At 42.5% G+C, this 26,509-nt stretch overlaps 1 protein-coding gene across 3 annotated transcripts in view; it reads right to left on the minus strand.

Moving 5' to 3' along the window:
* CHD7 (chromodomain helicase DNA binding protein 7) overlaps positions 1 to 26,509 on the minus strand; it is a 188,987-nt gene that overhangs the window by 67,123 nt on the left and 95,355 nt on the right. For all 3 annotated transcript variants that reach the window (XM_044245545.1, XM_044245544.1, XM_044245546.1), the window contains 2 exons: positions 18,158 to 18,588; positions 4,038 to 4,179 (listed from right to left, as the gene is read on the minus strand). In XM_044245545.1, the coding sequence (XP_044101480.1) occupies positions 4,038 to 4,179; positions 18,158 to 18,588 (573 nt within the window). The remainder of the gene's footprint in view (positions 1 to 4,037; positions 4,180 to 18,157; positions 18,589 to 26,509) is intronic.

The following is a 26,509-nucleotide window of genomic DNA, read 5'->3' on the forward strand; positions in this document are numbered from 1 at the left end:
CAGGATCACAAGCAGGCAGAGAGAGAGGAGGAAGCAGGCTGCCTGCTGAGCAGACAGCCCAATGCGGAGCTCGATCCCCGGACCCTGGGATCATGACGTGAGCCGAAGGCAGAGGCTTTAAGCCACTGAGCCACCCAGGCACCCCCAAAATAAAACTTTTTAAGGAGACTCGTGAATTGCAAAGTTGGTCAGTAGGCAGAAAGGCAAGTCACCCCACCATGCAGAGCAGAGGAGGAATAAGCAAGACATTCGTGGCTCAAGTCAGGACCAAGGAAGCCTAGCACCTTGCCTCAAAGGGTAAGACAGTTTTTTTTGTTTTTGTTTTGTTTTGTGCTTTTAATGTTTCTGCTCTCTCTGCTCTCAAGAGGGAATGTGAGGCAGCTCACAGTGCCAACTCGATATAATATGGGATATAATATGACCATCAAATGAGTTGTTGGAGACTATGAGCACTTAGTCCTAACACAGTTGTGACTGTAGAGGGGCAAAGCACCTTTCTAACTTAAGGTTTGTGGGATAACCTCTTAGTAACAGACTTCCTAGCAGCTTAGACCAGCAGCAGTAGTAACATGGACCGGAGGTCCTCCACTGAACCTACTTGTCAGCCCTGCCTGGAACCAATTCCAGGTTGGGGAGGGGGGAACCTCCCCCACCCCCCCGCAAAAATCAGCAGGGGTTCTGCCATCTGTGACCCTTCCCCACATCACCAAGGCAGTTTGAACTTGTGGGCCCTCAAAATGAGTGCTGAGTGTCTGAATTAGCCCAGGTTCTCACTATGTGACCTTGGACATGTCTTTTGTGGACCTCAGTTTCCTGGTCTGCAGAATGGGGAAAGTTAACTATGTCATAAGTATACTTGAAGATCACATAAAGCAATTAGATTACATAACAGAATTCACTGAAAACATTTAGAACAGTGCACGGTACATACAAATGCCAAATGAAATCAGTAGGTTTAAAGTCATCATTAACTAGCTCCACCTTTCCAAAAAAATAAAAAATCAGAAAGCACTGAGGCTACAAGGTCAGACTACCCTGCACACAGCTTCCCTTCTCTCTTCACAAAGCTGATCTCTCTTCCCAACTCCTGCTCCTGTGCCCATTTAACCTCCCCTTACTTCTCAACTGTCCATTTCTTTCAGATATAAAAGGCTGTTAAGAGGAACAATATTTCAATTTTATAAAATTCAGCATAATATCTGTATTTCATCTAATATATCCATTTAACTAAATTGAAATGGACTTATCTATATTTTCCTCTTGTCGTCCTTAACCTAAGGAGGAATGTGCTACCAGTGATGCACCTGTGATGTTTTATCAGGCTGCCCTGGTTGGGGTCATGTCACAGTACTTGGTCCAGCCTAAGTAACTGAACAGCCTACAAGGAGCCTAAGACAAATCCCCTTTACACTAAATATCACTACTGAAGAAATGTTACAGTACAATAAAATAGGAAGCTTTTTGTTTTCTTGAGCAGAAATTTATGATTGGTGGACATAACTGTTTTACTTGTGGAAGTTTGTCCTCACACCAACTTGGCTGCAGTGGTGATGAGGTCAGTTAGTAGTGGATACCAAGTCACTTCGCAGGAGCAAAATATCCCCAAAATACAATTAGAACTCAATTTTTTTCTGAAAATTTAACATATTATTATGGCTTTTTGCCTTCTAAATAATAACTGATCTTTCATTTACTTGTGGTATCAGAATTCCTTTTACAATTTCCCAACATAAAATTTATTACATAATATGCTTCTATTATGGTCTGTTAAACTATTATGATTTGAAAGATTTTCATGAATTAAGACAAAGTATAAAAATTCCATTTTAACCATAATTCAAGGGGCTCCTGGGTGGCTCAGTCAGTTAAGTGTCTGCCTTCAGCTCAGGTCGTGATCTCAGGGTCCTGGGATCAAGCCCCACATTGGGCTCTCTGCTCAAGGGGAAGCCTTCTTCTCTCTCTCCCTTCCCCCCCACCAAGCCCTCCTCATTCTCTCTCTCAAAAAAATAAAATCTAGAAAAAATAAAATAAAATAAAATAAAATACAATTAAATTAAATTAACCATAACTCAAAACTTCTGAACTGACACTAAAACAATAGGTCAACTTGTTAAATTTGGATTGCTTTAGAAAAGTTGCATATAATTAACATGGCTACACCAAAGAGAAGACTTACACATGCTTCCAATATCTCTCCGCGGTAGTACTTTGAGATACAATTTGAGATTACATTATATGGCATTTACTAGTTTAAACCAATCACAGAAACCAAGAACTGTTAGCCCTTTATGCATAGGATACAGGAAGAAACAACAAACAGCAGACAGCATCACTTCCTGTGTCAGGAGACAGAAGAAGACCTGCCTTCAAACCCTGGGTGGTTGTTTATATGAGCTACTGAACCTGCAACAGTTATGCACTAGCCAATTAGAAAGGATGCACTGATGTTCATTTGAACAGACTGGCCTTTTTCTAGAACTGAAATGCAGAGGAAAAAATGAGTATTTCATAAAGTCCAACTGTGTCTCTATAAATACAAACACTTTTAAAAAACAGCAGCATTGAGGAAACAATAGAATTTTCTTGACTTGTATGAATAAATCTGTTTAATGTTGTCCAAATACTACTGCCATAAAGGTCCTAGTTGAAGCAAACATGATGCAGGAAAAAACAGACTTGCGCATTAAAATAAAATTTAAAACCATCCAAATACTTCAGTTTAAAAGTCCCTAAGCAATTAAAAAAAAAGACATCCACTTACCTTTCCTATCTCTTCAGTGATGTGTAAAAGGAAATTACAAAATTTACCCAAACGGCCAGAGGCATCACAAGTTAGTTAAAGAATCAAATCAAACCACATTAATTCACACGTACTCTATCTTTCCTCTCCTTTTTGGGCCCTCTTAGCTTAAGCCATTCCGTGACATTTTAGACATCAGGGAATTCTACTCAAAAACAAACGGGGTGCCCTGGCTGGCTCAGCCAGTAGAGCACGTGACTCGTGATCTCAGGATTGTGGGTTTGAGCCTCACATTGAGTGCAAAGATTACTCAAAAATAAAATCTCTTAAACAAACCAAACAAAACCCTAACTTTCTGAAATTCTTTAGGAGAGAGCTGCAAATGGCACATTTTTTCTTTTCTAATTTTTAAGCGACTTGGTAGATAGTACAGATAGCAAGTACTTTGAGTGGACCAAACTCTCAGAAAAAGGCAAGCAGGCTGTTAGGGGCAGACTTCTGATTCGAGCAGGGCGCCTCAGTAACTGCTCCTTGATAACTTAGATGTCATTCACTGAAGTGACATTCTTAGCCATCCCAGTGGAACATACTGGCATGCTTCCAGAGAACGTAACAAGGAAATAATTCTTAACAGTCACGTGGAAGGGCCTCTTACCTTGTAGTCCAATCAGTGAAGGCAGTGTGCTTTACAGGAAAGAATCTAAATTCCTAATGTTTATTTCAGTTTTTCAACTGCTTCCTACAAAATTCTCCAAGAGTCAGGAGAATCTAATACTGACAAGTTCTGCACCGCTGCCATCCAGAAAGTCACAAACTTGTTCACAGAAACTTATTATATGACTATAAAGCTCAACTCTGGCCTTCAAATGTCAGAAATCTTAAGACAAGCTACAGATTACACGTTGGTTTTTTTAATTCTGCAAAATAAAAAAAATTGACAAGCAACCGAACATCAGAGAAAATGAGAAATGTGAAAGCAGCTTTATACGAACCAATATATCAACAATGTGTTAACATTAATATATACATCAACATCGAAAGATACATTTACAGAAGTAAATGAAGATCCTCCGTTTTCTTTATCACGGGGTCAAAGATGACAAAACCAAGAAGTCGGGGGTCTAATTTCGTGCTGGCCCCCAGCTCTCACCATTATGGCTCTAGTGTTCCAGACAACAATAAAGCCACCTTTAAAGCAGCTCTATAACAAAGACAGGGGAGGTCTAGTGTACTTGATACGCAGCTAAAGTTACCCATGCTAAAGAGCCAAGGCTCGGGATCAGAATGATGGTATTACCTGAACACCTGGGTCCTCATCTTCTTCAGGAGGAGGAGATGGTGGGGGCGTTTTGTCTAAGTCTGAATTTTCAGAACCTTCTGTTTTTCCCTTGTTGACCTTTTTCTTCAAAGCACTTGCTTCTGAATCAGGTTTCTTATTACTAGAATTCAAAGTGGATCACTTAGTGTTCACTTTTTAATGAGGGTTTCCACATGTCCCCATGCCTTATATTTCCCACATTAATATCCCGAAAGTATCAATGACAACTGATAAATTGATGCACATTGGCCATTTACAGTTAAACGGCACTCTCAAGTAAGTTTTTACAGCAAAACCCCACACTGATGACCTTTGGCAAATATCTGACCTAATTAAAAAGAAATTTCATGTAAAAACTCTGAATACCACCCGGAGTACATTTGTTCTTCTAGACAATGCAAAATCCCTGCCAATACACCAAGGCATAATGAAAAATCAGATCAAGAAGTAGTTTTGCTATTAAGTTTTTAAGGTACAGAAAGATTTTTTTTAATGTCTCAGGAAACTACACTATAATGATCATTTCTTTGTGTCTCTTGCAGAGAGTTTTAAATACTCCTATTTAAGTCCTTTTCATAACCAACACTACTAGGTGTCCTCTATTATGTCATCCAGTTATATTATTATCCAATGACAGACTTTTAAAATATAACAAAATATATGGCAATTTCCTGTACTACATAATTTTACTTAATGCTGTCTTCTTCATTTAAAATAATCTTTGTTTTGGTGCTAGGCATTTTTGACGCAGTCACAATAGCCTCTCCTTCAAAAGCTAGGTCTCTGAAATACAAAAATATAGCAAGGCGACCCCAATAATTAAAGTGCATGTTCCATACTATGTTTCTGTCAAACGTTAATAGGATTTGAATGTTACATAAGTCAAAAGACATGAATGAACTCTAAGAAAAAAAACTTTTTTTTTTAATTTAAGTTTACCGTTACCTTTAGAACCTTCATTTGACATTCTTTTAGAATGTACATTTAATGGTATCTTCCATTCCAATTTCCAAACAAGCCCCAAGGTTTTCTAACATTATCATGTTATCCAACATTTAAATTCATCTAACCTCGGTAATGATTATATTCATTATTTCTGGAAAACCTAAAATTCTAAGAAACTTGAAAAAAAGATGTGTTTCAAAAGCCTTTAAAAAGTTTATTTATTGAAGTTTATAAATTCCAGAAAAGTATGCTGACAGAATGCATTAAACAGCATTTTTTTCAGCCTCAGCTACTACAAAGGACACCGAGACATCTCTATCGCTTTTATTTCAATAAAACATAACACGTAAAATATTTCAGAAGTATGTTAGTATAATAAAGTATCCATCACTCACCTAAAATTTCTATCATGAGTAAATAAAATATTTGGTAATCCTAAACTATTTCTTTCTAAATACTCAGAGCTTGTTTTTATTTTGTGAACATTGTAGCATGGTAAATAGCCACATAGGGAAGTAACTTACAAGAATTCAAGATTACAGCAAAGGGCAGTTAGATTTAAAGAGTTTTTTTTTATTTAAAAAAATTTTTTTAAAAGGCAGTGTCCGAAAAACTTGAAGTCCCCAAAAGATTCATGGAAAGAATAATATTTTTTAAATTAAAAAAAAATCCATACAACAGTTCCTCATCCAACTGTCCTAGTGTTTACGCTACACATGGACAGAAGTCTCCCCTACTATGAGGCTCCATTTCCAGCATTTATTTCCGCTCTAACTGCCACAAATTATACAATACTACAGCTGAACGCTGGGCCCCTTTCCTTTCATCTGCACGCCAAGAGCAATCAGATTACCCTGGTAACCAGCGGTCACATGACCAGCACCTGCTCTTTTGGCTGGATGCCACTGACTAAAGCCATCTGCTTCCCTCAATCAGCTTTCAAACATTCTCAACACCTGCGCTGCAGTGTTTTGTGGTTTCTTTTATCAAATCAGTGCAAAACTGCTTCCAAAACTTTACATATTTCTCAAATTTGTTTAAATCAGAGGTAGGCCTGTCACAGAGTTGAACCACTGCCAGGTAAAGTAAGTCGGCAGCCGGTGCTTTTCACGGTGACCTCTCCGCACCAGAATGAAGTACACAATTTAATTTAGTGGGGTTACTGCACCCTGTGTGAACTATCCTATAGGAGTAAAAAGGCTTACTGTCTTAGAGCCACCAGAGCCCAGGTTTGATGAAATATCAATTTGCCGAAGGAGAGAAGTGCTAATGATTTTCCATCTGCCCTTCCCATGAATGAACTATGTGGAACCTCCAAGGCTGTTAAAAGTCAGACAAGACCTCTCCAAATGCTTCGGAAGAAAAAGCCTGTAGCCAAGGGAAGCACTCACCCCAGATCTGATTACTGAAAGATTTCTAAACTCATTAGACTTTGCGCTATTAACGTTGCTCAGAGACAGCTAAGCATTTCTACGCTGACATCTTCTCATGACATCAATATACAAATCAAAAACATGTCAAGAAGTCAAAAAAAGCTACAAAATCCTCATTGTCCAACCCAAAGACATTACAATTGAGGACAAGATGAAGTTACTTTGATTTTTAAACCGCCTTTGCTACTGTGCAACAAGCTCATTTGGATTTTCAACTAAGTGTTATATTAAAACTGCTGTCCCCAGAAAAAGCCAAAGTCAGAATTTTTAACAAATGAGGTGTAATGCAGAATGGTGCTTTGCGCACTGATGAGGGTCAGACACACCTTAGTTCAAGTTCTGACTCTGTCATGTAGAACCTTTTCTGTCTGGGACCTGGGACAAGCCACTCCATTTCCCTGCACCTCCGTTTCTTCTTCTGTAAAAGGAGGTTAGTAATTCTATCTTCCTCCAAGATTCATTAGGAGGTCTAAGTGAGATAGTGGATGAAGGCCTTGGCAATGTCTGACACAAATGGCCAAGGACGCACACACATCCGGAAGATATGCAGCTGGGAACGTGTTCTGAAACGTCTGCAAACAAATCCTCTGACATGACTCAGACCCGCTTGGGCCAAATCAACTGAAGACTGAGAGACAGAACCCCACCTTGCTACAGATCATTTCCTCTAAGCAACATGAGAAGGAAGGTCCTTTGTCCACAGTGCCCAACACAAGCTGGAAGAACAAACCAGCAGACAATCCCAAAGGCCGTTCTTCTCCAAGCCCAGGACCACTGCTCCAGCCCAGGCAGGTGTCATCTCCCACTTCGCCCATCACAACTGCCGACACCCCCTCCCACTGCTGCCTCTGGGGTCCCATGGGCAGCGTGACCCACTCTCAGACCACTGGGGAAAGAGCACACAGTGCACCTCCATCGTCATGATGTAAACTGCTCCGGTGCAAAGCTAGTCTTTTCTAATGTCAGAGCCAAAACACAGCCATACAAACATTCCTCTCCCAAATTACAATTTGGAAAGCTGGAAGGTACAAACAGGGCAGTCCTCCCATTGAAGGTAAGAGAATGTTACCGATCAGAAACATCTCTTAAGCTGACACTCCAATATTGAGAACCAGGCCACCGAGTGGCTTGGCACAGACCACAGAACCTCCAGCAGCTGCCGTGCTGGCTGCTCCCGGGTGTAGGCGATACTGGCCTCCACAAGGTGACCTGCACGCGAGGATCACAAGGAAGACTGGGGGCGTGCAGGGACCACTATCTCACTCCAGCCCTAACCGGCCTCCGCCCCGGAGAAATCCTGTCTGCTCCCATTCTGCTCTCCCAAACCCACTCTGCTTCCACATTTCCTAATGTGGCGCTGCCACCAAAACCAACACCAACCCACCCTCTATGCATCACCACGGTGACCAGCTGCCGTATAGACCTGACGGCACCATCCTGCTTGAAGTCTTATCCCATGTTTAACAGGCCTGCCAGTCTGCACTGGCTTGTCAGGCCTTCTGCAGCATCTGCAAATGGCAACAGTATATTTCTACTCTTTTCACACCCCAAACCCTCCACTCACCCTTCATGCTGCAGACACCCAGAACTGCTCCCTGAGGGACCCACCTGTTTCTTCCACCTCCACTCCCCTTCCCACTCCACCTACGGCCATCACACACACAGGGAAGCCTCTTCTCGCCGACGAAGACTGGATCACCAGCCACATGTCATACGGACCCCACACAAGGAAGGGGTATTTAAAATATACAAAATGTGGCGGTCGCCCTCCCACAGTGATCCGAAACCAAAGCTGTATGTGGCCCTGAGTGTGTGTGTGAGTGCAGGTCTTTCCCCAACCAGCCCTTAAGCTCAGAAAGAGGAAGAAGTCTGTCTTATTTATCTTTGTTTTCCTGGTGCCTGGTCAGGTAGGCTCCTTATCATTTTAGCAGATCGATTTCACTAAAGAGCACAAGTCACAGCCACGACAGCGCACACATATACAGCCCGTATGATGTGCCAGTGCTTTTCTCATTAACTCATTTAAGAAAGCCCCACAGAGATTCTATCTTTATGACGAAAGACCTATGAGGCTCCGTAAAATAGGACTGACATGCTACCGAAATAGAGTGAGACTTGGCAAGTTTTCAAAACCAGTACCTCGCTATACGTCCCCTCCCTCCTCACCGAGTCCTTTTATTCCCTCAGCCTTATCTCCGCCATTTGGTGTGACCGAGATACAGAGCCACCCACTCCCGCAGCCAGGCAAACCCCTACACCCTCACCTCTGGGGATGGTGCTAGTTGTCAGAAGGGCCTATTTCCACTGTGCACTTTACCATGAGAGCCAGGTCACAAGGGTGCCAGCTCGACGTGCTGAGGGTCCACAGCTTAGTGACATATAGGTCACCACCATTAGACCAGGCTCTAAAAAGTGCTATAATGGCCCCCAGTATGGTCAAAACACAAGCCACCTTGATGAGAACTCTGAGAACCCAAACTTTATCTTCAGAGAACACATGTTATATGGAGGGATGAACTAAGGACACTTCATACCCTTTACGGAAGAGTTTGTAGTCAGCTTCCAACTGTAAGGGTCTACACTGAAGGGCTACGTGGCGGGACCTAAAACGGGGTAGCATGACCTCATTCCACCTAAGACATAGCACAGGGATAACGAATTCTTTTTGGTGAGAACAAGTATATGCTTTTTAAACAAGCCAAGGGCCAGAGTTTACTAGAAATCCAACTAGCTGCCCTGGTGTCTTGCAAAACAGAATGCAGTTAAACACTGACCGGCATCGGCCAAGGGACCTAAGTCCTCCACAAAAAGGCAGTTTGAAGAGGAACCACAGGTGATGTGCATATGGTTCGTGAAGGTCTGGACAACGGGCGGGAATCCTCCATCAGTCAGACACTTCAGATGGGAGAAGTCCGTGAAGAGTCGCCTCACCCTGGGGAAAATCAACCTTGGGGCTTAGGTTGTGAGGATTAATCAGATCTGTTTGCAGGGACTCAAGCCGAAATGTCATATTATAATCTTTTAAAAGAAGAGTAAAAGCTATTGAAAAATATCCTTATATTTTATATGCTCAAAAGGCTTTTTAATAAAGACTCAAAACTAATGGATGAGAAGCCAGAGGCGAGAGAGACATTCCTGGCATAGGACGTTTGCAGCGTGCTCCAGATCTAAAAGATCCAGGCTGATGTAAGAAAAACTGCAGTAAAGCTGTGAGGGTCAAGGGCCCAGTCATGGTGGAAAGAAAAGCATCGAGCCTCTCAACTTGAGTGTAGGATTCTCCTCTAAGTTTCTGAACCATGCGAAAGAAATTTAAAAGAGAAAGAAGTGAAAGAAAAAAGAGACACGAAGAGCTCAAAAGTGTCAATTAAGGCAACATAAAATGTGATACATCAAGTAAAATTAAAGCCACAAAACAAAATAAAAATTTTAAAGAAAGTCCTTGGGCCAAGATTTATGCAGTGGCTGAACTAGAATGTAATGAAATGCCGGTGACAGAATAAACTAATGACGAAGAGACAAACTGCACAGCAGACAGTGGACACAAAGGCCAGCTCCTTCCCACAAAGGTGATCAGAGCCGCCGCGGTGAAGGGGAAGGCCTGGGAGCACTTGGGAGATGCTCCACAGGGCGACCTTGGGCAGACAGCATCTGGGAGCATCTGGGCGGGATGGTGGGATGGTGGGATAGAGCACCAGCCTTGACCTGCGCTCTGCGCCCTCGGGGCCCCAGCGAGCCAGCCTATGGATGCTGAGCTGCCTGCCGGGGGTCACGTGCGTCACTCCAAGGGGGTGCCCAGCCCCCCGCCAGCTCCTAAATTCTACCTAGAAATTCTTCACCTAGCTCTTCTGGTTGAGAAAGAGAAAGAAGAGTTGAGAAAAAGAGAGAGAAGGGGAGGGGATTCTATTTTATTTCTGAACAACAAACATAGGACTTCAGTGACAAATTAATAGGGTTTTTTTTTTTAAGTTCCTTGAAAGTCACTGGACGAAAACGCCTCTAAGACATTGAATTTAATCTAAATTGTTACCTTAAATAGCTCTTCTAGCATCAAGTACTCCTTAAGTATATTAACCATGCTGAATTTTTAGAAAAGAACAAAGAAAGTTAGAAAAGATACAAAAACCTAATTTGCATTCATTTAAAATAAAAGTATATTTCAACTCACCGTGCCTCGCTTTTACATTTTACAATCAAACCTTCCAAGAATGAAGAAGCTGAGGGCCAGACAGGCAACATGTTCAGCCAGAGAAGTGGCATTGCTAAGACGGGAGCCATACCTGTCTTGTTCCTGGGCCCAGGTCTGAGTCCAAGACCTGGCCTAAAGGCATCCAACCTCCTCACACTAACCTCCTCACACACTCTCTCTAAGAGTCCAGTGCATGCCTGGCCTTTTGCGGGTACACTTCAGACCTCGACCTGTCCTGGTGAATGTCTTCTGTTACCTGGGACCATCTCTGGGGCCCCTGGTTCATCAGAACCCAGTCCTGAGGACAGCTACAGGGTTGCTGCCCCTTATTTAAAGGAGGAGGAAAGAAGGGAGGGAAAGAAAGTATAATAAAAAGCTAGAAAGCCTTCTAAACAGCCAAATTCATTTTTTTTTTAAAGATTTTATTTATTTGACAGAGAGAAATCACAAGCAGAGAGGCAGGCGGGGGGGGGGGGTGGAGAGCAGGCTCCCTGCTGAGCTGAGAGCCCGATGAAGGACTCGATTCCAGGACCCTGAGATCATGACCTGAGCCGAAGGCAGCGGCTTAACCCACTGAGCCACCCAGGCGCCCGCCAAATTCATTTTTAATATATTAAATATATTGGGGGGAAACTCCTCATGTAGTCAAGAATTGTCATTGAAAACCTCAGGGACACTGAGTTTTATGGACTGAATTAAGTGACAAGGAAAAGAACTCTAGTTAGCTAACACGTTATCACATCCCAGAAGCGAACATGAACACCAGCCGCTCTGGCTACATGGCACCACCTGGCACTGTGATGGAACATAAAGAATTGAGTAAATCAGACATTACAAAATGGATGCAAATAGTACACCCTTATCCTAGAGCATATCCCCCAAGTGCCAACTGTCAGTGTCCAATTCTCAGATGCCACTCTTATTTTTAGGCACTGTGCTCCCATGACCCCAGATGGCAGACGCTGGGCTAACTGTGGCAGTAAGAACCCCATCCCCTGGATTCATAAGGATCTTCTCAGATCGGCCAGCATGGCCAACACAACAAGTGAGATGGGCAGCTTGTCTACATTTTAAACAGGTGCCACAGGTAGGTAGAGAACTAGGCAGAGCAAACAGTAAAACCCACAAGGAGAAAATACTCCCACACATCCTAACAGGAGAAGCCAAAGGACTATGACGTTATACTGTTCATACAGGCTTCGGGGCTACATACACAATTAGCATTCTAATGGAAGTTCAAGTTCTCTTTCCAACATCAAAATTAAGAAGAATGGTGTCTTTTTAAATTCATACTACCTCCCCAGTTAAGATTCTTTTTTTTTTTTTTTTTTTTAATTTATTTGAACGAGAGTTGGGGTGGGCAGAGGAAGAGGGAGGAGCAGACTCCCCGTTGAGCAGGGAGACTGAATCCAGCAAAGGGCTCCATCCCAGGACTCCAAGACCATGACCTGAGCAAAAGGCAAATGCTTAACCAACTGAGCCCCCCAGGACCGGCACCCCTGCCACCTGTCTCCCAGTTAACATTTTAAAGCTAGGCCACACAGACTTATATGAGAAGCTGGAGGGAGGGCTGGTGCTTCAGATGGCTGATGACGTGCTCACGGTGGATTTGCACAGCATCTAGACTTGAAGGGGCCCTTACCCGGGTGGGCAGAAGACAACTAGCAGAAAGATCTTTCTCTATCATGTGACAAATTTTGCATTTGTACAGATTTTCATACCTTTCAAAAGCATTTTTTTTTTTTTTAAGAAAGAGAGGGAAATAGGCTCCCCGCTGAGCTGAGAGTCCAATGCTGGGCTTGACCCCAGGTCCCTGAGATCACGACCTGAGTGGAAAGCAGAGGCCCAACCCACTGAGCCTCCCAGGCGTCCCTTATATGGACATTTTTAATAATCATTTAAAAAAAAAAATCAGCGTAGGACTCCTCCTGCTCTTTATCCTCTGATTCTAAGGTCACCACCACAATGTACAATGGCAACATGTGCCCCGCCCTAAAACGCCACTTAAGAAAGTCTTTGAAGGAACATGTCTCTAGAAATAACCCCCTTTAGCATTCCACTGCCACCACCAGCCTCCTCCCCAATTCAACTTCCATCAGATGGCACAATGAGAGTTGGAAGCAGGGTCGAAGCCACACTCTCCCACATCAACCACATAGGCAGCCCACCCCAGCTCCCTGGACAGGCAGAAACAAAGGTCAGCCAGGCCCAGTGTGGTCCCTCCCTGCATCTAGCCCAGGGAAGGAGTCAGCAGAACCTGCTTTGTAAGGGTCAGTGGTGCTGGGCATTCTCTTGCCCCGAGGACAAGCAAACAAACCACGTGTTGCTAAAGCTAGCACAGTCTGTACTAAAAAGTGCCTGATGACTACTCCCTCCCTGCTCACTCAGCCAACTGAGGACAAATCGGACGGAGGAAGGGTGATAAGGTGGCCTGTCACTGAGAAGAGAAAGACTTTGAGATGGTCATCCTGAAGCAAAAGAAGGATTTGGGATTAGGAGCCAATGGTGGGGCGCCTGGGTGGCTCAGTCAGTTAGGCATCTGACTCTTGATCTTGGCTCAGGTCATGATCTCACGGTTGTGGGATTGAGCCCTGAGACTCAATCTCACCCCCACCCTCAGTGGGGAGTCTGCTTGAGATCCTCTCTCTCAACCCCTCCCCCTGCTCACATGCTCTCTCTCAAATAAACCAATCAATCCTTAAAAAAAAAGAGAGAGAGAGAGAGAGAGAGAGAGAGAGAGACTCTCAATAGCCCCCTTTCAAAGAGAAGAGAACCTCTGAGACCACCGGGGAAGGCGGCCACCTACCTGGTATCCCTGACCTGGAGCTTGGATTTAATGAACCAGAGACTGGTAGGGCAGACCCGGGGCAGAGAAGCACAACGCCCACAGGCACATTTTCCCCCTTGTTCCTCTCCAATGCTGAAAGGGCTCGAAAGTCCATTTTGTGACCACACGTTAAAAAAATCTGTACCCACTTCTGCAGGCACACTGTCCAAAATACCTAATTCAGTATTTCCAGTTATCCAATGCCACAAGTCAAAACTAAATCATAGGATATAAAAGAAAGAACAAAGAAACAGAAGAAAATCTGCGGGTTTAATTTACTTTATTACCTACGTACCTGAGGGAGAGGTATCTGACTCTCCAGGCTTTCTGTACTGATTAAGCAAAACTAGTTTAACGGTTTGCTTTTGTGTCTAATCTCTGCTGAGAAATTTTATGTGTATAAGAGCACACTATATAAACTATGTACTAGGTTACCAAACATATACCACCACGGGGCTTGTTGGCTGAATAAAAATATTCCTCAGGTAAAACGCTGCTACTTTCTTAGATCTTCAGAGGAAAGTTGCCACATTAATATTAATGATAATGACAGTGTGGTTTGCCAAAAATATACTCTACATGTTTTTAGTACTTTGTGTTTTTAAAAAGTAAGAGTGGTACATTTGCTGTCCACTTAAAATATTGCGTCCATCCTCCTCGAGAAACGGCATTTTAGTTTCCTGCTAATCGGATGCTGTGGCTGGGAAACGGCAAGGAAGCTGCTGCACCAGAAGCGAGTCTCCACGGCTCCCCTGCACCAGGGCTTCACCAGTCAAGTCACAACCTCGGGCCAAGTTCCCTTCTTTATGCCCATTCAAAGAGTCTTTATAGAGCTAAACGGACCACTAAATCCTTCAAGAGTCATTCAAAGGAAGCGCTTCCTCCAAATTCTCTCTCACTGCACAAGGCCCATGCTTACACAACAGAAAACACACTGAAGAGAAGAATGCAAAATTCTCCTGTTTCAGCTCCTTGAATTCTTCCATATGCAAAATGGCATCCCCTCCAGCCCACAAATGTCTTAGCTCTTATTTTCAATATTTACTGCCAATATTTGAAGGCTATAAGGACACCTGGGGAGAGCACCAGGAAAAAAAATGGGTAGAAAAATATATATTTAACATAAAAGGGAAAGAGGAAAGAAAGATACATTTCTAATAGAAAAGTGGAATGTGGCCCATTTTTCTCATTATTAAGATTTTAAATGTCTTTTCCTGAAGTGCTGAATACCTTTTTCTGTTTCTCTATCGTTCTATGTCCCAGCTTCTAGGTGGATTCTGTGAGTTTTTCTGCACAGGCAAGGCAATATCACTGTATGTGGGTTGCCAAAAGGGCCAGTTTGCTGGGAATGGCCACAAATGCAAGCCCCAGCCGCCTACCAGAATGCAGGAGAATGGCAGGTGGTGAGACAGACATCCCAAAGGCATAAAGAGTCAGATCCCTGAGGACAGCCACCCTTTCTAAATGTGCGTTAGCATCGAGAGTGTGTGACTGAGGCAGAACAAGCTCTCTCCCTGCCACAGACATGACACAGAGCCAGGCAGACCAGCAGTGGTTACTTCTGTCACCGCCCGCTCAGAGAGCGTTGTTTGCGGAACGTCACCAATGATTCGGCATCCAGGGCCGAGTGGGAAAGATGCGAGCAGTTCTACACTAAATTTTTCATTTCACTTCTGTTTATTCCCTTCTATTTCAGCCCTCTGTAGGAAAATTATTTTCTGTATAAACAAATTCATCAAGTTAACTTATTCAAGGATGGAAATAACTGGTATCACATAACATTTTGCAAAACAAAATTGCCACTGCTGTATTCCAGTGCTTAAAAGCAAACTGCTATGGCAATTCAACCCCAGTGCTAACATAACCCAAACCCCCTATTACCTTCATCACTGCATATTCAATTTACATAATTATTCTGCTATGCTATTCAGAATTTACATGTAGTTGTATAGCATTCTACTTATCTGCACTTCAGGGACATGATTTCCTTCCTAGATTCAGCAGAACGCAAGACCACAACTTGACATACTCAATTCATCTGGCCAGTAGAAACTGTGGCTCAACAAAATAATGGGTTGGTTTGTTAATTTACTGAAAATCTCTATTCGATTACCATCTTCTTGGACAGCCACCCCCATCTGACCATCAATGACAGGAAAGCCTCCCGGGATGTCCTCATCACACTCTGTCATGACTCAGCAGGTGGCCCAACAAGTAACCGGTCAAGTCACCAAGGCCAACAGAGGTCCTCCCAACACTCCTGGCACCCTTCAACAGGGCCCATGTCTCTGGGCCCCATTACAGCAGCCCCCATTCTGCATGAACATCCCGACGCTCAGTGGAAATGTTCCATTTGATTATCTGCACACCACTTGGGGATTAACAACTGTCACCTCTAGGAGGCATCCACTGAACTATGACCCTAAGGCAATGCGGGGGGGGGGGTGCCCAACACTCTTCCTGGGAGAAAATAATCACATGCCCTCTCTCCTATCAAAAACATGTGACTCTAATGCAAAGCCATTACTCGGATCAGCAATGCCAAAAATTTACTCTGCACAGACAATTCAAACTTAAGGATGAGCAGCTGAGAGCACACAGTGGAATTTTCTCTCGTGGGTAAACACAGGGCCTCTCTTTACACCGAGGCGGCCCAGGTGATCAGAACTGAATGGATCTGATGCCCCAAGTTCCTAACACTTGTTTACAGCTGTTGGGAAATTTTCAGTAAGTTTCACTGTTCAATACAGCATTTTGATATCTGCCCTAATATATCCCAAAAGAGGTAAGGGTAAGCTAAAAGTATGTTTTTAAAGACAGGACTAGGTCAAGGTAGACTCAGAACCTGAAGGTAACATACTTGGAAATTTATGACAAGATCCAAGACACAGTGGGTTTCTTTTTTTTTTTCTTTTTTTAATCGACGTTTATCATTAGGTGCTAGCTTCAAAAAATTAAGGATACAAACTAAAGACAGATAGATCTTGAGGCTAAAGCTAGTCTTGGTGACATATTTTCCGAGTTCTAGGAAGCTTCTTTAGAACACAGGCTCTTACGTTTCAAGTTTTAAAATGATAATAATACATTCTTTTAAAATTTTGCTACAATTTCTCCTTGGGACAAATAACCATATGGTTCCTCCTGCCAAAAGCACAATACTTAGCTTTTAGGCAATTATATTTCTAAAAAACCCTTGATAAGTCAGACTGAGAGTCTACCCATACCCTCCCTGCTCACATCCTAACACTTAACAGAGCACCTACAAAGAAGAAGTACTTAATGAAGTATTTAAGTAAATGAAATATTTCAATAAATGAAAGCAAAATTTATAATGGGTTGTAAGTTTAGAAGAGTGTTCACATGGGGGAAAACGGTTTTTAATTAAGAAACCACTTACTGAGGCATCAAAGAAGGTTCCTAAGTTAAGTTACCTTAAGTTAAGTAAGACTGAGTTACTGAATAGAATTCTGTTATTTTGGCACCATAAAAAGTACTGATGACAAAAATTTTTAAATGAGAGACTGTGATACAGACTTTCAAAACACTACAGAATAACTTATTTGGGGGTTGTATAGATATTCTGAGCATAAGTTTGAAAATCCAACTTTGCTCTTTCCCTTTGCAGGGACATCTCCATAGTCACAGAAATCATCTCCACTCTGTATTTGCGCATGCACCCACAGGAAAGCCTACAAGTCAAAGGTTTGCAGGCCAGCGAGCTCAAAAAGTTCTCATCAAGCACGTCTGTCGCAGACCTGAGCGTGCGTGTGTACACACACGAGCGTGGGTGTGTGTGTACACATGTGCATGGGGGTCGGAGGGGGAGTGTGTTTTCTAATGAAGTTTGCAAACAGGTTCAGATTAACCAAGTCTGACCATACTTCCATCTGGAAACTATATTTTCTAACATGAGCCATATTCCGAAAAATAGATTCAGATGTTTGGAATTGGTTCAGAACGGTTGTAAGAAATGTTCAGTACAAATGAAAAAAATTAGTCTTCAATGTCTTCTCCTCTCAGCTTTTCTTACTGAGTAAATATGCCTTCTGGGGGGTCAGAGTCGGTAGGGGAAGTACAGAAGGAAGTATGGAGTGGAGGAGGGTATTTCCTAGAAGCTAAAGCGTGTGCTATTCTTGCATGCATATCTAATGGATAACTGCTATTTGATTTCTCCCACGTTGCCCACTAGCATTTCAACCCTGCCCCTGGAAGGCTTACTCCGCCAAGTGGAGAGAATTAATTCTCCTGTTTTCAACTTCTGGGAAACAGGGCTGAAATGAGGAGTGAAATACAGTGACCTATCTTGCTCCTGTAATCCTTCTTTCCCTGTTTTGCATTGTCCTTGAAAATGAGGTTGCTAGTCTAGGCTTATAAATAAGTAAGCTGGTAATCTGGTTCTATTTGGTCAATGGCAAACTTTCACAAAAATACAGGCAGCAAATGATTTTAAAATTACAAAGAATTTTTACCCAGTGAAGTCTACAATGTACCATCCAAATAAACAGCTTGTGGTAATTGAGTCCTAAATCCCAGAATGTATAAAACTCTTTCACTTTTCAGGTTGGGTTATCAGAGAAAGGAACCCGGTAGCAAAAAGCAAAGTGCTGCCCCTCCCCCATCTCCAAACCCCGCCCCCTTTCAAGGGCTGTCGCTGCCCCGCTCATTTCTACACTGCGTTTGAGGGTGGTTGTTTCTGCCCACAGCCTACCTTGACTTTTTGCTGGATTTGGGTTTTGGCGTGGCAGTTTTTGCTTTCTTTTCCTTTGGCTCTTTGGGAATCTTAGGGGCTTTCGGGGTCTTGGGTTCCTTGGGCTCTTTTTTCTCCTTGGGTTCTTTCGGTTCCTTCGGATCTTTTTTTACCTTCGGCCTTTTCTTTTTCTTTTTCTCTTCTTGGGACCCATCTAGTGAGTTCCTATTTAGTTCTTGGCTATCAACCCCACCAGGGAAGTCATCTTTACCAAAACTTTTACTGGGCTCCTCGGCAACAATGTGGTTGTTTTTCTTCTTCTTCTTCTTCTGCTGTGGCTGCTGCTCTACGGACGGCAGGTAATCATCACTCTTCACTAGCTGAGCGTTCGGTCCACTAACCTGAGTCATATCCGGCACTGGTTTCTCCAGAAAGGGCTCCGACGGAGAATGCTAAGACACAAATGGGAATTGAAATTAGTTTATCATTCTTCATACTTAAGAAAGGAACTGAAAGTTAGTAGCTGATGCTTCTGAAACTTTACACTCAAAGTAGCAAATATTTTACCAACTATACAGTTGTAAAATCTATCCTTTTCTCTCACCCAAAAGACAAGAAAGCACTTACATAAACGGTTAAAAAAGAAAAAGGGCAACCTAGCAATACAGTAAAAATTCTGGTTCAGGAAGAAAAATAACTCTCATTCACCTGAAGACACTGTCCATTTTCTTAGCAGCCACTACGTGTGTGGGACTTGGCGAATGACAGAACAGCGGCAGAAGCTAACCCAAAGAATGAATTTAAATGGAATTCTTTTCCTCTTGTGGGAATGAAAACTCAAATTAAAGATACATAATTAAGCCGCTTTTAACAAGAACAAGTGTACTGAGCACCACATGATTCAGGTACTGTGAAAGTTTGAAATCCAAGTATCACACACAAATCTAATATGGTACAGGCCATTTCTGATTTAAATGACAGGAAAAAGACACATTAAAAGCACATAGCCAAACTTCATGACTCGCGATTCGTTAAATTTCTTGTACTAACATGAGATGCAGAGAGTGTTTATCTTAAGTTACTAAAGCTTCACGTTTTCACATTTTCCTGAGGAACAGAAAATCCAAATAGTCGAGCTGGTAAGTCTTGCAGATTTCTGACATTCACAAGAAGTGCATCTAGAGATGGGCTTAACACAGTAGAGACTATTAACAATTAGGATGGGATGTTAACTGGTCAGCCAAGAGCAGAGTCCACTCCAAACCAGGACAGGGGTAGAGTATCATGTGCACTGCAAATTACAACATCTAGTGAACCTTTGTAGTTCAGCGAAATAGTTTAAAATGTCATATCTTCAAATGTCACTCGGGGTTGGGTTTGTTTTTGACTTCTTCATCTGCTTCTCCAGACACTGAATAGTAAGTATAACAGAAACACTAACAATAATGGCTGCTAGTGGTTACTGAACAGTCTCACTATGGGCCATGCATGTGCTAAGCACCTGATACTCCTGACACCATTCAACCCCCACAGCAGCCCCAATCAGGAGCTGGATATGGGCTCTGACATTCAAGGATGCAGTCCCATTCCCAAGGAGTTACATGCCTCCTGACCATACCACTTCCAAAAGGTGGGGGAGGGGGGTAGAAGAGCCCAGATCCAGGTCTGCAGAGGACTCATGAGTAACCCAAAAGCTGTACTCCCCATCAGCAAGATACTATAAATCAGATTCCAGTCCGAATAACTGAGCATCTGTTCCAGGCCATGCAGTGAGCTGGGCACTTTCAGGAATTAGTTCACCTGACTCTCACCAACAAAAATGTGGTGATCTGCCCTCATCTTTCGGAAAGGAAGGGAAGTCTGAAGAGGTTATGTGATCACCCAAGGTCATACAGCATGAGACAGAGCTGTGATCTGAATCTAGGTTTTCTAAACCAGTAAACCAGTGTTCGGGCTCTGTGCTTATGAAATCTTCCCCCCCCCACCCTCTTCTGAAATCTTACATATGGGCATCCTTCTAGGAAATGCTCCATGGGTTTCATTTGATTTCCCAAGTGTCCAGGGACCCCCATCCCCAAATTTTAAGACATTACTGTCTGAAAAGAAAGTGGGCATACTATCCCCCCTACCCCTTACCATGACCCCTTACTGTGGTAACTTAAGAAACCCACATTCAATTCTCCCATCTGCACTGGTGTAAGAGTCTGAGCCCAGAATTACAAGGTAAGAAACACATACTCTAGTCTGGGTCCTGCCGTTAACTCTACTATCAATGAAAAATCATTTCATTCATCCACGGTTCATTTTCTTCATCTGCACAATGAAGGGGTTCAGTCAGATGATTTCCAAAGTCTCTTTTAAAATTCAATGGTATTAGAAAATCTTAAAATGCATATGGCCTTTTCCTAGTCACAGCTAAAAGAGGATGAACCTGCAGAAGATTAAAGCTATACAGAAAGAGAAAGAAGCAAGAGCAGAAGTCCGAGGAAAAGCATACGTTGGGCGGGAGTCCCCGTGAGCAGGTTCCCACACAGGAATAGCACAGCAAGCCAAACACTAAAAGAAGTCGCCCTCTGTCCTGCCTTTCCCCCCTCACACACACACTCAACAAACATCAACCAAGGTGCCGTCCATGTTCCCATTACCTGAGAATTCAAAGCGTCTGATTTAACTGTGTGATTAAAATTCAGTTGAAGTCTAGTTAATTGTTACCTATTATTTCCAAGGTAAGGAAAAAGGAAAAAGCCTTTCTTTTTCTAAGAGACTTAGAGGTCAAACTTATTTGGGACAAACTATTTTTCAGGAAATGGAAGAAAAAGTACTTCCTGGAAAGGGATGGAAAGAGAAAAGTCCACCAGTAAACAAAGCTTCAAGCATAGAACGGTGAATTAATCCCACGTATGCATACCTTGCTTTAATCTGCATGGCATTAACCCCAGCAACAAAGTGCCAGCTTCTAATGAGAAATACCTGGTACACATTCATGAACTCGAAAAAGCACAGAGCATCTAATACAAAAAGACTGAAAATTTATCTACACATTTTAGCATACAAATGATTTTAGATGCTCCTTCCAGTAATAAATGAAGCCATAAATTAGTATCCCTTAAAATTTTTAATCTTCCATAAGAAGGAAAAAACATAAAGAGTAAATACAAAAAAGTATTAATCCTGTTTGATATGCAGCAGAATTATGTTTTGGTACTATATGAAATAGGGTGAAAAAGGTGCTCAGAAATATTATAGTGTTTACCAGACCCACATCTCCTTAAATCTTTTAGAGAAAAGCTGTTTTTGTAAACATTTAACAAAGAACAGATGGCCTGCCTTAATCATGTGGGGGAAAAAACCTGGAGCTCACAGTAATACCCTGACAAAGTCTCCCAGGCCCAGCCGTGCCCCCCCTCCCCACGCATGGTACAGTCTTCTCTAATGCTATTTAATTTTACAGCGGACATTTTCCCATCAATTCCCACTGCCTGACAGGTAATCAATGCCATTAACATCTGATATTACCATATAGGGCACTGCCAAAACCCCTCATTTATTAGAGCAACGTGGAGAATGTTAGATACCAAAGGTATTTTTAAATACACACCATAGGACTTTGCAGTTGACACATTTTCTACAGCAATTCCATGTGCCTGTTGGAATATTATGGGATTTGTAAGGATGGTGTCATGGACTTCAGGAACTAAAACAGCATGACTAATACTTAAACGGTAAACAAAAATGATTCAAGGTGTGTATGTGTATCTTGTCCAAAAAATTACCAGAACCTAAAGATAATCACTTTTATCCTTAACTCCACTGTTCAAAATGTACACACCAGGCAAACACAGAAGCAAGTCACCTTATGTAAAACCGCAGAATAGACAAGATGCAAAGTTAACCAAAGGAGGGCAGAGATGAAGAAGTGAAGGCAACCCTTCTCTCACCTTCAATCAAACGAGACCCAAAGTATTCAGGAGCATTCGCAAGAAAAGGAGAAAGTACCTAAAAGGAAACTTTTCATTTACCTCAGGTATGCTTTCCATCCAACATTCACCAGCGTGGCCTGGCTTAAAAGCTAGCTTATTTACTCATGTTTTGCCTTAATTACATCCGTAAAGCCTCAAAATGGTAGCAATGTCAAGTAACAGGCACGAGCCATGTAAGAGTAACACTGCACAGTGTTTCCAACAGGTATAAGCTCTGCAAACTAACAATGCTGAGTAATGCGGGACAGCGAAGGCAAAACATATGCGGGACAGCGAAGGCAAAACATGGTACTTACTGAGCGATACAAACAAATCTAAAATTGAAATGCTACTTTGTAGTAACGACATCGCACTTCTGGGAGCATGTCCCTTCCCTGCACATTGAGCCAAAGGGAGGTATCTGTGCTCTCAGAGAACCTGAGGTTCTGGGGGAGAAGCCACAGGCCACCCAAGGCTAAAGGAACAACAGATACAAACTTAAAACGTGCTAAACTATGATTTCAATGATTTGTAAAAATACAAAGTGTTCACTTAAGATTGCAAAGTACTATTTGCTTCCTTTTTAGATTTTGGTTTTGTTTTTTGGTGGCTTTGGAAACACCTCTTTTACTGACGCGCTTCACTTTTATTTTTCCAGTATCACTCCCCAGGTTCTCGGTCCCTTGACACTCTTTTAAAAAGGAATTCCAGTATGAAAACTGAAGCTCAATCTTCAGCCAAAAGAGCACCCAGGGTGCACTAGTGCATTTAGCAAAGGCTCCGTGAGTCCTGTTGAACCACCCTTTTCTTGTCAGTGACACTGAGAAAAAGAAGATGCACTCAGTATCTGGTGTCCAATTCATTTGTTCATTCAACAAATATTTAAGGATACAACAGTAAACAAGCCAGCCACGGTACCAGTGGGGGGAAGCAGGGCACCTGACCTGGGCTGACACTAGGGGGGCCTCCTGAAAGTGGTCAGCCTGGTGCTGGCCAAAGGTCACTTCTTCCATGGGCCTGAACGACAACTCATGCCTGAGATCAGGTGACTGAAAGCATATATAATGTATGACAAGCCAGCTTGTGAAGCCCTGTTTATGAAGGAGCAGACAGGATTTTCAAGAGTCAAGTGATACACTTCTCAACTATGACAATTTGATATAAAACAAGTATGAGGCTCCTGGGTGGCTCATTCGTTAAGTGTCTGCCTTTGGCTCAGGTCAGGATCCCAGGGCCTGGGATCCAGCCCCACATCAGGCTCCCTGCTCCGTGGGGAGCCTGCTTCTCCCTCTCTCTCTGCTGCACTCACTCACTCTCCCGCTCCCAGTCTCTCCCAAGTAAATCAGTAAAATCTTTAAAAAAAAAAAAATTAAGATTAAAAATAAGTGTAAAAATAGTCTTCAGATAACAATTAAAGGTTGGACTATTTTCTGCTTGGCTAAATTTGGTATTAGAGCTGGGGCCTTGAGGTCAAGCCTTTAAATGTCAGTTAGTTTTATTCAGCTCATTCTTAATTTCCAGGAACAATGATTTATTGAATGAGTACCTTTATGAACAAAAACACCCAAATGCATAATTATCAAGTTTGTGAGTCATATGAACTGGAAAGACAAGATGTGTAAAACAACATTTTTAAAGTTTTGGATATTAAAAAGTTGTACATGAAAAGATGACTCAGGTCACATAAGTTTAGAGAATCCTGGGCTAACCAAATAAGTAGTTTTCTTTACTGCAAAAGTCCCAGCCCTTACTACATTGAGTGGCAGATTAATGTGCAGGGTGCTCCTAAAGGTACTTAACCACTCCATCCTTTTTTTCTAACAATACCTTGAATAAAAATGTTCTTCAAGATACACTCCGGATTATACCAATACAGCTAAAGTGGGGCAAATTCATCTGCTTCTCTGGCGTGAGGAGAGTATGTGTGCGCACGTGTCTATGTATCTCAAAGAGTGGTTATCAAATATTTTACAATATAGCGTGTGACTCTATAAACAAAGCTAATTTTATATAAAATGTGCTCAAACGCTGCACTGAATTGGCAGTTTCTTTTATGCTCAATTTAAGTCACGGGTAGGAATAAAATAGGAATATTGGTATAATCATATAAAGACGACTTGTATAATTTTTGTTGGATAGAGTCAAAATAATTACCGAGTTAAATATAATGAATGTTGAGTCATCTTTATGAGTGATTCAGAACCATTAAATTTTAGAACTGAAAATTTTAATTACTGCTGAAATATCTCATTTAAAAATCATCTGAAGGCATTTCCAAAACTTCAGTTTTCTGGTTTTGTTTTTAATCCACCCTTAGAATAGACGTGTCATACAAACAAAATCTTAAATAGCTGCAAATTAACATGAACCACTTTAATGGCATCTAAATTATAAACACATTTTGAATATAAGTGGAGTCCAAAATAATGAAAATAAAGAGCCAAGCAATCATGTTACATTTAATATTAAATAGTTCACACTGGATACTGAATACTGCCCATCCTCTATGTAGGAGTAAAACTATACCACAGGAACAGTCAGACTGCATCTCTCATTTGTAAGGCTCTCCTGTAGTGTTTCTACAGTCACTTTAGCTAGAGTAACAGAGCAGTGAAATTCCACCAATGCTAAATCCTTTCCAAGTGTCTGTCAGACCCTGAGCACAGCAGACTCCCTCCCATTGGATAAAGGGGCATCTGTGCACCATACCTCCCTCCGGGCCACCCCATCGCTGCCCTTCTGGCCATCTCCCTTTCCCTGTCTCTGTTCTGTGCAGGCGGTCACACTCTGCTGGGAATGACCCGCAGAGGAGGGAGGTGGCCTCAGGGAGACACGGGTTCTAGTGCAGGCTGGAACCCTGCTGGGTACCTGCAATGCTGCCTCCAGCTGGCCCCACTCAGGGTGACAGGGAAGAGCATCAAGGAATAGCCCTGGAGTTAGGGGAGAGACAACAGCATGACTGACAGGAAGTCCTGAAGCCAGCCCCAGACACGATACCAAATGAGGTTTTTCAACCATGTACTATACAGTTACATGTGCATTTCAATTCACAACCTTCTTCTCCTTCAGTGCCTGTAATAACCACATGAGTTTGCCGAGGTGGGTGACATTCTTGCTTTTTTATAAATGAGGAAACTGAGGCTTCAGTGACACAGCTAGAAAGGGGCCAACCCTGGACGGTAATCCCGATGTGGTGGCTACCAGCCAGTGGGACGTGCTCAGACTCGCCCAGAGGATGAGGAGGGCTTCTCTAAGCCCAGGAAGCTACTTGTTGTCTTCCTCCAAAACCATAAAAGGCCTTACTTTTAAGAGCCTAACACTAATCTACAGGTTAAAATGGCTTTTAATTTACTATAAATTTGGGATTTCTGCCTTCAAAGGATTAGAGGAGAGCTCTAGTTTAACTCTGAACTAAGGCTCTGGAAAATCACTAACTTTTCTGCCCAAAGATAAAAGTGTGGCTAGGAACTGGCATTCAGATTGCTGCTCACAAATATTATCCCGTTTGAGCATCAAAATCACTCTGTCGGACAGAAGCTGAATTCAAGTCAATCAATCTGCTTTTTTGTCACCGGGAATGAATGGGGTTTTCGAGGAACAGGAAGAAAATTAGCCCACTTTCTGCCCTGCTCTGAAAATTTTCCCAAAGCCACTTAAAAAGAATAGCTTATATGGTTTAAAAAAAATTCAATCTACTATATTTCAAGGAATCTAACACAGTTCTTTTCCCCAGTTTGGTAACACATCACTCTACTTCTTAGGAAGAGCACCAGGTGAAGTAATAGGTTTGTATCTAAGGACCACATACTTGAAATAACGTGTTTATACAAATGCGTGCATGCCCCACCCCCCCGACACATACACCCTAGGGCATAGAGTTGAACTGATGTAAACTGAACATACTTTTGATGTACCTCCACTGCTTCATAAATGCTTGGAAAAATTAGCCTAATTGTTTATACAAGACTTGAATTATGTTTTTACATGTGTTAGCTTTCCAAAAAGTATATAGAGGTAATCAGACTGCATTCCTGGTCAGAACACTCTCCTATCCCTGAAGTTCTTCTGATAAAAGGAAATGGAGAGAGGGCCAACAGAACCTACTGCTACTCTGGCCAGGGGAAAAACATAAACCACCTCAAATTTAACACACTCCAAAGCCCAACCCAGTAAATGGTGAAGCGCTTCCCAGGTTTCTGGGGCCACAAGCATGAGGGTGCCCCCCGCCCCGGGAAAGCAGGCGTGCCTCCCCAAAAAAAACTACACCCAATTCCCACAGCAGAAATGCCCCCAAAAGGCAGGGTATCATGGTGCAGCTGACTTACAACAAGCAAACTAAAATATAAACCCGTTCAAAGAGTCTAAGACACAGTCATACCCTCAGCCTCCTGTTCTGAATTTCTCACAGTTCCTC

The sequence above is a fragment of the Neovison vison genome, chromosome 4, assembly GCF_020171115.1.
Source record: "Neovison vison isolate M4711 chromosome 4, ASM_NN_V1, whole genome shotgun sequence".
Taxonomy (NCBI): domain Eukaryota; kingdom Metazoa; phylum Chordata; class Mammalia; order Carnivora; family Mustelidae; genus Neogale; species Neogale vison.